Source organism: Quercus suber, unplaced genomic scaffold, assembly GCF_002906115.3.
Source record: "Quercus suber isolate HL8 unplaced genomic scaffold, Cork oak 2.0 scaffold_265, whole genome shotgun sequence".
NCBI lineage: Eukaryota > Viridiplantae > Streptophyta > Magnoliopsida > Fagales > Fagaceae > Quercus > Quercus suber.
Genome location: NW_027069721.1, coordinates 254582 through 266308, shown reverse-complemented (window position 1 = coordinate 266308; position 11727 = coordinate 254582). Strand labels below are relative to the sequence as shown.

The window sequence follows — 11727 nt, the reverse complement described above, 5'->3', positions numbered from 1 at the left end:
ACTAAGGGTCCGTTTGTTTTGGTGGTAAATGATTTCAGGAAATCATTTACCATCTGACCTCAGTGTTTGGAAGTCAAGGAAAATTTTAATTTCCGGAAAATATGCTTCAGTTTGACCAAATTTACTCCTTTGACCCAAAAATGGTTTTACTATCTCATTTTCCCTTCAAACCATTTCCGGAAAAGAGCCTCATTCGCGCAGAGAGAGAGAGAGAGAGAGAGAGAGAGAACAAACCAAACCGAGCTCCGATCCACCACCACAGCCCATCGCCGGTGCCCACGAGCCTTCGACTTCACCGGCGCGACGAACTGACGAACCCACGAGCCTTTGACTTCGCTGGTGGCACGAACCCACGAACCCACAAGCCTTCGACTTCGCCTTCGCGCCACGAATCGATCTTCGACTTCGTCGACGAACCCAGAGCCCAGATCACCACCGAAGACCGATCCACCGAAGACCGATCCACCGAAGACCAATCTTCGACTTTGCCTTCGCATCACCACCGATCCCTCTTCCTCGCTCTCTCAGTTTGGCCGAACGGTGGATTTGATCGAATGGATCTCTCTTCCTCGCTCTCTTAGTTTGGTCGAACGGTGGATTTGATCGTGTTATTGTGATTTTTGTTTTTTTTAAGTTTATATGTTGAAATTTTCTATTATAAAATTTGTTTGGTAACTGAGAAAATGGGTGAGAAAATGTGAGAAAGTAGTAGGAAAATAGCATTTTCAAATGCAACCAAACACATGAAAACATTTTTTAGAAAAATTTGAATAATACTGCCGAACACTTGAAAATATTTTCTTTTTTCAAAAAATAACATTTCTGAAAAATAGATATTTTTCACCCTAATACGCAACACAAACACAATCGCAAACACAAACGCACGCAAAAATCTGCTACCCAAACGTACACGTATTTGAGATAATGGCTTAGATGGAAAGTTTCTATCAATAGAGTCGCATTCATTAGCCAGTTGAGTCAAGGCGGCACAGTTTCAACTTTCAAGACTTCAACTTCGAGGGCTCCTCTACATATCTTTAAAAAATAATAAAAAATAAAAAATAAAAAACAAAAAGGTTTGACTTTTCAGGAGTCAGGATCCGTATCCGTTATATTTTTCTGACTTTTTACAAATTTCAAAAAGAAAAATACGTGAACACACCTTATTATTTTGCGTAAGGATTTTGGAAATTTTTTTTTGAAAATTGAAAAAAATAATGATAATTTTTTTAATTCTTAAAAAATATTTTTAAAAATAAAAACTTTAATGTGTGTTTTTAGGCCACACGTTAACCAGACTCTTTGTACAATAACTTAATAGAGGTCGTTTAATAAACACTGTTCATTTTAAAATGCATTCCCAAACAAAAAAAAAAAAGAAAAAGCGGTTCATTTGTGTCTCATTGGCCCCTATAAATTAACGCAATACCACCAGGCTGGTGCCAACCACTATGAGGACCTAGTCCCACATTGTAAGAGAGAACAAGCCAGCGGCAGAGAGAGATTAGAGTCATTAGACTGTGTGGAGTTTCGGCCGCCATGGATGAGAAATCTTCTAGTGAAACCAGAGGGAACCCCATTCGATGCAGAGGTGCGTAAAAACTGTTTTGTTTTTTTGTTGTGTTGCTTTTCTAGTCTCCATATTCTTTCTACAGTGAAAAGTAGTTTCACTTCTTGTCTCTCTTGGAATAGTGTCTGAAAGTGACTTATTACTGTTGTTGTTGTTGTTGATTTTTGTGTTGTATTGTTGTAGCTGCGGTTAGTCGCAAACCAGGTGAGCCACTAGTGATAGAGGAGGTCATGGTTGCACCTCCGATGCCTCATGAGGTTCGGATTCGAATCATATGCACCTCTCTCTGCCACAGTGATATCACTTTCTGGAAATTGAAGGTTTAACCATATTGACTCTGAAAACTCTCATACTTTTATTTCTACCTTTCATAACTTCTTGAAATTTGGTTCATAAAATATATGCCAATTTTTGTTTTATGTTTGAAGGATTTTCCTGGAATTTTCCCAAGGATTCTCGGCCACGAAGCTATCGGGTTAGTCTTACATTCTTTCTTGTCCATTTATTATTGTGTTTTCTTGTGATGCGAAATGTCGTATGGAGTTTCTCGCGATGATGTGTCTTGTGATTTACTGTTTTTTCCCTGCTATGATGTATACTCCTCCGCTCATAATTTTGTGCGTCCCCCAGTTTTATATTTCTTTTCTTTTCTTTTTTGGTTAAAAGGGATTTTCATTAAAAAGTAAAAACAAACAACAAAACAACAGAGCACTGAACAGATGCACTGAACCACTTGGATTTTGTGGAGCATGTAATCATTGAGGATGGTGGTGTGTGGCTGTTTGTTGTTTTGTTTTCCCCTGCTGGTGTTTGTGCTCTCTCTGTTGTGGCTCTTTTTCTTTTGAATGAATAGTTCATGTTTTCTCATAAAAAAAAAAAAAAAAAAAAATACAGAGCACTGTCACTGCCTCGCCACAGTGGCAAGGTCAGCATTCATGAGTCTCACATAATACGTATCAGAAACATCCAGATTTACAATAGACAAAAATATCAGGGCTCGGAGGGAATGTAAAGACAACAAAACTCTCCGACATAATGGCACCCCTTCTAGCCAGCGCATCAGCGCCCTTATTCCCTTCCCGATACACATGCTCAATGCGCACTTGATGGAACCCGTCCAGCAATAATCTGCAATTATCAATAATAGGAGAAAAGATTCTGTTAGTGCAATTGTTAGACTTAGCAGTTCCACAATTACTTTCGCATCTAGCACCACAACCAAATTTTGAATTCCAATGCTAGAAGCCAGTTTTAGACCATCCCTCAAAGCCCAGACTTCTGCCACTATGCTAGTAGCATATCCAATCGAGCTTGAGAAACCTCTCACCCATTTTCCTTCATTATCCCTGATTATACCTGATAGGCCACAAACGTATTGACCCATTGTGATTAAATTAATTAATTAACCAAATTATTAATTAATTAATTTAACATGCAAACGTGTGGTAGCACAAACAAATCACCAATAAACTAATTATGCAGCAAAAAATAAATAACACGATGATTTGTTTACGAATAGGGAAAAACTTGACGGCAAAAATCCCACCGGGTGATTTTCAGGTCACCACTCTCGAAACTCCACTATTATCACAACAAGCGGTTACAAGTAAAGGAATTCCAAGTACCTTACCAACTTACAGTTGAACCCTTACCCCAATACTCAATTGAACTTGTTCTGCAGTGACAGTTTCCCTTTTTGATGCATGGCTCCCAAGTACGTGACAAACCAATTGCGCGGATCCCAGTATGCGACTTAATCACCAGCTAGAAAGAGTTGTTGGCTGCAAAGTTCTTCAGTTCATCCACGATGAAGATCAAAAAGATGCTTGGTCACAAAACCCAAAGGTGCACATACACAACAACTTCTTCAAAAGAGATGAACTAGGGCATAACTTTGTCTTCGATCACAATTTGCTTGAACAGAGTTTTCTCAATACTTGTGCAACTTGTGAACTCTTTGACGGCCCTTAAAACAATCTTTTTATATGCCTAGGGTTAGAAGAAAAGAAGGTCTAAATACACATCCACGGATCTCAAGAAAATAGATCAGAAATTCTGAAATTCATAGACCTCGATAGATAGAATGTGTCGAGAAGTTGTTGAGTAGGTGTCAAGCCATGGGCTTGAGACAGCTTTTTAAACCTCGACACATGCAGTTGTCGAGATTTAATGACTGTGCACTTCTTTCTCTTGCTTCTTGGACAGACTTGATGACTTCAACACTTGATCTTGAAATCTTATTTCTTGAAGTATTAAACACACCTAGAATTACCCAATTACAAGTTGAGTGCGTTTTGTCAAAAAATTAGCCAATTACATAAAAGAATGACATATGTTCTTAACAAGTGAAACACATATGTCCTAACAATACCTCTTTCCCCTGCTTTTCCTGGGTTGCCAAAAGAGGCATCATCAGTGTTCAACTTGTGCCATCCCACCATTTCACAGTAGTGATAGATTTGTATTTCAGAGGCCTGGTCTTACTTATGCAGAAAAAGAACTCAGTGGCTTGGCTTAGGCACAAAGCACGAAGGTTGGGATTAGGGGGGGCATTCTCATACATGACTCTATTTTTGTGCTTCCACAGATTCCAAACAACCATGGGGAAGACAATATTCTAGGGTGCTGTGATATGATGGGGGAGGTTGCTTAACCAATTACTCTTCAACCATTCTTCAAGTCCTGACCCAAAGGAATTCAAGAGGGGGTATGGCACCCGAATCCTATTCCAAAGTTGATTTTAGGAAGCATATTTCACAAATTATAACTTTGTCAAACTTTTCCTATAAAATAACCAAACTTTAATATAGATTATTATTTTTTTTTAACATGACATATTATGATTATTGGAATATAAAGTGGATAGAAGATTTGTATATGCCTATTGTAAGGACACAATTTGGCTTCCAAGCCCAAAAGATTGATGAACTTAGTCCCAAAGAGTTCAATACAAAGAATTTGTAGAAAGTGGGTTGGAAAACTGAGCTTTAATGAGTTTGACAACAAATAAAGTGGATTCAGATGACAAGAAAATGAAGACAGACTGGTTTAATCTAAAGAAAATCATCATTGGCACAATCTGAGGAGATCGGTTCTTATATATTTCTCTCAAGTTTGACTACAAGTTCAACTTTTGATTGCTACAGTATTTTTCTCTTAATTTCTTGCTACCTTTCCTTCAAGGCCTTCTTTTTGTTTTATACTCCCCTCCTTCCTTCATCTCTACCTTCCACGTGTAGAGTAGATTGTTGGTGTTGATTCTTGTCTCATTAGCGCCTTCCTAAAGTCTCTGGTAGTAGCTGTAAGGCTGAAAATTATTGTTCAAGTATCACTTTCTCGTTATTGCGGGCAAAGAGTTAGCTACAGAGCATTCAATGCGGTGGTAGCAGTTTTCTCTTTAGATATTTTAGGACTTCCCTTTATCTTGTGTTTTTGTGATGCTTATCCGTATCAATAGAATTTTCTAGAACGTTGCCCTGGATGGCAGACCATCCATTCGGACCTTGGCTTTGCTCAACAGAGGAGGCATTCATCCTTGGACCCTTATGATCAAAACTAACTTCTTCACTTACTAACACAGACTCCCCTGATAATGTTCACCCCTCCTCGGATTACTTCATATCCTCGGACTGGATCCCCGGGCCAATATATACACATATATATATATATATATATATTGCTGGGCCTAACATCCCCTTCACATATCACCAATAGATGGGGTAACTAATGAATGTGACTTGTGCCACTTTAACAATTAATAAAAAAATACTTTATTTTTGAGAAAGGATAAACAAATACCTAAATTACTTTTATATAATTGGTGACATGTTAATTTGTAAAGTTTATTTGGTAAAATTTTTGTTATAACAAATTTTGTAACTAAATTTTGTCCTTCTGAAAATCACTCTTTTAAAACGACTATTTTTAATCCCTGGATGATGTGTCTAACTAAAAAACTAACTTCTTATCACTTCGTTAAACATTGTTACTTATTAGGAGGATTAGAGTTCAAATCCCTTCCTATTGTTGTAATTATCAAAAACAAAAATTTTAAATCAATTTTTTATTATTATAAATTTTATAGAAACGTGCATTGTTTGTCACACTTGCATTGTATTGTATGACAAAGTTTAACAAAATGTGATTTATTTTTTTTATTTTTTATTTCTAAATCTGATAATTATGGTGATTATTAATAGGCATTTATTATGATTTTATTTATATATGAAACTTTCTATTCCACAATTAATAGAAAAAAATGACATAACAAGATTTTAATAGAGGGTTTTAATATAAAATAAAATTTAAATTCAAGTAAAACAAAATCGAATAATAACATGTAAAATTGTAACATTTCAAAAGTTTATGTGGTAAAATTTATGAGGTTAACTAAAAATCAAAGATCTTTGGTTTTATATATATATATATATATTATAGATTATAGATAAGAAAATTGTGCACTCTTTCCTGGCCCCACTTTTAAAAAAGCCCTTAAAATATTAGACTAATAGAAATTTAACCCAATTGATATCCTAAATATATTTTTAAAAATATTGTGAGTTTATTGAATAATCATTAACAATTAATTTCTCCCAATAATTTGAGATTTTAATTTTTATAAATCAATCTCCCATGTGGTAGATTCTATTATGTAAAGTTGCAATAATATTTTAATAAGTTACATTTTATTGTTCCATGCATTAAAATTTTTATTTTGTTTTTGTTAATTATATTATAATTCCATAGTGTAGTTATTGTTTCTTTTATTTGCAGATATTTTTATAATTATAAATATCTAAAAATATCTACCAAAAAATGTTAATTTGTTTGAAAATCTAAAAGAGAGAAGAATAAATAATCTAATTGAATCTTAAATATAATATCTTGTTAAATTTATTACAAGAAATATAAAAAATGCAACCAAAAGTTAAGATTAAACCGAAAATAAAGATTGAAATCTTAAAAAAGATATAGAATTTCATAATAAAGAGTTAGAAGATAATGAAATAATACAATAAAAATAACAATGAAAATTATCATAATAATGTGCAACACTTAAGGAACTTTATATAAGTTTTAGCCATCAAGAATATATACAGTTCTCTTTTGCATCTTAATGGATTGAAAATTATCACAACAAGATAAAAACTAAATACGAAAACTTAATTAGTAATTTTGTATCTCAATAGGCAACAATAGTGGTTTTTAAATAAAAGAAAAATGTATAAAATAAAAACTTAATAAATCTGATTTAATTGAGTTGTTAAATATATAAAAAAATCTATGTAAATTTATCAGCTTAGGGCTCAAACTGTATTGAGCTCAACCTATCCAAGGACAATTAAATTCAATTATGTGGTTCATTGATCAATACAACAACATGATTGAATTTAATTAGAAATATAAGGTACAACACTTAAGGAACTTTATATAAGTTTTTGCCCTCAAGAATAAATACAGTTCTTTTTTGCATCTTGATGGATTACTAGATCAGCTTGCAATTTAGTATGTGTTCACTGATAATTGATTTCTACTATGCATTAAGCGTGGCCCTGGTCGAGCTATTTGCATGATGTATCATATTACAAATCATTTACATACTTCCAATCAGAATTCTTTCTTCTTTTCTTGTTTTAGCGTCACTACATTTTTGATGTCCTGAAATTTCACTGCTTTGATAAAGTTGAGGGAGTATGGCATAACTGATACTGGTAGGGTGATCAGAATAGCTCTTTTGCAGATAATGGTCTTATTGGCATTTGCATTAGACTAAATCACCTTAACTGATGTAATCTCATTCTGTTGGCTGTTGATCTAACACTGATATTTTTCTTACAATATCCTAGTCTTGCCATTTCTATATTTAAGCATTACTGATCATGCACATGCATTAGATGGCATAGAGCTATCATATTGTCCGGGCTTATTCAGAGTTCAGGCATTAAAGTTGAGAGAGCTTATTATATTACACCACTTTTTATATGCTGTAGGGTTGTTGAAAGTGTGGGAGAAGATGTAAATGAAGTAAGTGAAGGAGATACTGTCATCCCTACGTTCATGCCAGATTGTGGAGATTGTGTCGATTGCCGATCAAAAAAGAGCAACCTATGTTCAAAACTCCCTTTCAAGGTATCTCCGTGGATGCCTAGACATGAGACCAGCAGATTCACTGACCTCAAAGGAGAGGTTTTATATCATTTTCTATTTGTCTCAAGCTTTAGTGAGTATACAGTGGTAGACGTTGCCCATGTAACAAAAATTGATCCCTCAATCCCTCCAAACAGGGCATGCCTTCTTAGCTGCGGAGTATCAACAGGTAATTGGTCATGTACTTTATTATAAATGGAAGTGTCACTTGAATTGACACAAATTAACTTGAACAAACTGAACATTCATAGTGAATTAATTATTCAAGCTTTATATTTAGAACTCATAGTTTGGAAAACATATACGCCCAACAGCTCAACTTGTTGAAGGTTGGCCTTTGACATGACATTAACCTCTATTATATTTGGGTTTTTAGGGGTTGGTGCTGCTTGGAGAACAGCAGATGTGGAGAAAGGATCAACTGTTGTTATTTTTGGGCTGGGGTCTATTGGATTAGCTGTATGATCTTGCAGAACTTTGTATAAGTATTGTTTTTCTCCTTGCATTTATATTTGAGAGGCTGCAGAGAAAAGCTCATGCCTGTCTGTTTTCTAGGTTGCAGAGGGAGCTAGACTTTGTGGAGCTACAAAAATTATTGGTGTAGATCTGAACCCAGACAAATTTGAAACTGGTAAGTACTTTTTATTTGGGTACAGTGATACAGAATCTGAAATCATCTTTTGATGAAGTAAGGGGCATCTCTTTCTTATATAAGGAGAATATAGCTCATTTGATCTGCTCAATCTGAGGTTTTCTATATTTCCTGTCAGGTTAACTTTGATTAATGTAACCGTGTAAAAAGTCTTATGTCATTCTCATGTTATGAGTGAGCTTTGCATGGGTTATGGATGATATTGTTCTTTTTAATACAGGAAAAAAATTTGGAGTCACAGACTTTGTCAATTCTGGAAACTGTGGAGACAAATCCGTGAGCCAGGTCTTCTCTTAAACTATATGATAATTGTTTGATGACTCTATTGATAAGTTTTATACTTCTATCCATCGTTAATATTGAGATAAACTCTTCTTGCTCTGCAAGTAGATAGGATTTTGGTTAATTTGGTAGTTTGAACATGCTGAAGAATGTCTTGTACTGTCAAGAGTTATTAGTGCTTTTTGTATCTGTGAGACATTGATCTGCCTTATACTCTTATGATATTATTCATAAGGTTGAAGTTGATATGAGAATCAGAGATGGTTAATATTTGGTTCATCTAATTCCGATAGGGAATCTCAAAAGCTACTTATAACACCACAGTTTATCAGGCTTTAAGAAGTGTCTATAATGAAGCACAAAATGTGCAGTATGTTCTGTATCTTTATTCACAGAAAATTTAATTTAAACTGTTGCAGTTTGTTTTATCATATTGAACAGGTGATCAATGAGATGACAGATGGGGGTGCGGACTATTGCTTTGAATGTGTTGGAATGGCATCGTTGGTGCATGAAGCATATGCTTGTTGCCGAAAGGTCTCTCTCTCTCTCATTGCTAGCAGAACTTTTGTTGGATGTCTTTCTCCAAATCACTTTGAGTTAGAGGATGCCACTCTGCATTTTTTAGATTCTCTGTGGTCTGTCAGCTTTGACTTGAGTTATGGCATAATTTATCAAATCTAGTCCCAGCATTGCACCTCTCAAACATGTATATTATATCAAGAGGAAACAAGGCAGCTCTAGTGGTGCCCTAAAATTTGGCCTAATACCCATTTGTAAGATTAATGGCTTGATGACCAGACAGACTAAAGCTTGGTTAATTTGAGCACATCCGCGCATCTGAAGTTATTGATTTGAATTGTGAAAAGCTTTAACTAAGCAGTTTAGAATGTACTGAATGAAGTTCATAGCAAATTATGATGCATTGAAGAGAAATTTTAGCAAAATAACATGCAGTACATTCTAAACCATTCGATTTGTTTATTGATTGTTGTACCACATACCCGTTGCCTTCCTATTCTTTTTTCTTCAAGTTTCAAATATGCTTGTTGTGTGTGTGTGTGTGTTCTTATGCTACTGTGTGCTAACGAGTAATTTGTGATATAATCTTATTTTTGCTTCCCAGGGTTGGGGAAAAACAATTGTGTTAGGAGTGGACAAGCCGGGGGCAAAATTGAGCCTCAGCTCTTTTGAGGTCCTTCACAGTGGGAAAAGTCTCATGGGATCCTTATTTGGAGGACTCAAAGCTAAATCTGATATTCCCATCCTCCTTAAAAAATACTTAGACAAGGTAATTTAACAGTTACTATGATTTTCTTTAGCTGCAAATCTTTGATAATGGTAATTAGCTCGTCAATCAATCTTCAATTTAATCTTGTGGTGTGTTCCCCCTTGCTCCATTAGTATCACTTCAGTGCATGATCAAAAACTTTTGTCTATATGAAAACAAGGTCTGGCCACCTGCTTATATCTGAGGTGGTATTAGCAAAAATAATCAGTAGATGATTATATTTTCTTCTTTCTTTCATTTAATTACTATCAGGAACTACAGCTGGATGAATTTGTAACGCACGAGGTAAGATTTGACGAAATCAACAAAGCTTTTGATTTACTAATTGAAGGAAATTGTCTGCGATGTGTAATTTGGATGGACAAACAAGTAAGCTCCTAGTTTGGGAATCGCTAGGCTTTCACAAGCAACTGGTTTTTATTTTCAGCTAGTTCCATATTGTAATCCCATCACCATGGAAGTTTCAGTGTTTGATCAAATAATAGCTGTCTTAACATACGTATGTTATACATTAATGATTGGACAGCTCTTTCAATTTTCTGCAAGAATGTTACACTATGACAAACTAAGTGCATCCTTATGCAAAATGAAAAATGCACTAGATGCGCTGGTGAGGTATTTGTTGGGTGAGTCCTTTGTTTTCTTCAGCCCTGTAAAGCCCTGAACTATCTTCCTTTGGTGCTTTCATATGATGCTTGCTAATTCATATCTTATAATAAGATTCCATCCTCCAATTTCCGTTTAGTATGCAAAGGGGAAATCGTCACCGTGGTTAACTGGAATCCACCGTTCCCTATGTAGCATCCCTAGCACTGCGAAAGTACAATGTGCCTCTTGTCAATTGGGATCCATGCAACATTCCTTAAGCTGACAAACCATACCATTAGTTTGACACAACTTTTGCCGTGAAACCATTCTGTTACTACAAAATGGTTAAGTAAATACCGTTCGATTTAACAAAGTTACTGTCATGCATTACCCTTATAGTGCTTGCCTAAAGTGAGAAAAGTTAGATAATTAAAATGTAAGGAATAGGTTAGCATGCAACACGGTGAAACAAACCTATTGTTAGATTTGACATAATTGTCTTATGAGACTATCATAGTGTAACATGAAAAAAATTGTAATAAAAAATTGTAGAGTTACTACTTATTGTGACTTGAGTTTTTATTAATGAACGTGGCAATGTTATTATCATTTGTGACTATTATTGTGTGCCCAATGTTGGCAGTTTTTTTTTTTTTTTTCATCCAAAAAAAAAGGTGTACAATTTTTTTTTTTTTTTAAATTAAACAAAAATGTGAAAAAGATTAGCATGTGACATGGCATAATATACCTTCGAATTTGACACAATCATTTTGTAACACTAACACAATCTAACTTGAAAAAATAGCTACCGCAAAACCACAAAGTTATTGCTTAATGTGTTGTGAGGTTTCATTGGATACATAAAGTTATTGTAATGTGTTACAGTGATTTTGTTTGCCTAAAGTGGGCAATACTTAGATAGTCATGGAGTAGTACTGCAGGACTATCTAAGCATTTTTTTTTTGCTAAAAGTGAAGAAATAAGTAAGTTAGCATGCCCTTTGGTAAAAGAAGAAGAAGAGGAAATAAATAAATTAATGCCCCTTGGCAAAGCATAAAGTTAGATTTGACATAGATATCTTTTATAGGGCCTTTTCATAATTATACATGAAAATAAAATTAACAATGCTATAAAATTTTATAGTTTCTGCTCAATGCGATATAATTTACTATTAAATATGGCAAAGGTACAATTATT

General features: G+C 34.7%; 1 protein-coding gene across 1 annotated transcript; it reads left to right on the top strand.

The window, feature by feature from the left end:
• The first annotated feature begins 1437 nt into the window (after positions 1–1437).
• LOC112018306 (alcohol dehydrogenase-like 7) lies at positions 1438–10686 on the top strand. The gene is made up of 10 exons (XM_024050817.2): positions 1438–1591; positions 1754–1890; positions 1999–2045; positions 7561–7886; positions 8094–8176; positions 8273–8348; positions 8590–8654; positions 9093–9188; positions 9778–9942; positions 10195–10686. Exons 1-10 carry the CDS (start codon positions 1540–1542, stop codon positions 10321–10323), a joined length of 1176 nt encoding a protein of 391 aa, XP_023906585.1. The 5' UTR covers positions 1438–1539; the 3' UTR covers positions 10324–10686.
• Positions 10687–11727: the final 1041 nt, after the last annotated feature.

Coding starts and splice junctions, on each gene's coding strand:
- LOC112018306 (XM_024050817.2), top strand. CDS start 1,540: ATGGATGAGAAATCTTCTAGTGAAACCAGAGGGAACCCCATTCGATGC. Junction 7,887..8,093: donor TAGCTGCGGAGTATCAACAG/GTAATTGGTCAT, acceptor TTGGGTTTTTAG/GGGTTGGTGCTGCTTGGAGA. Junction 8,655..9,092: donor GAGACAAATCCGTGAGCCAG/GTCTTCTCTTAA, acceptor CATATTGAACAG/GTGATCAATGAGATGACAGA.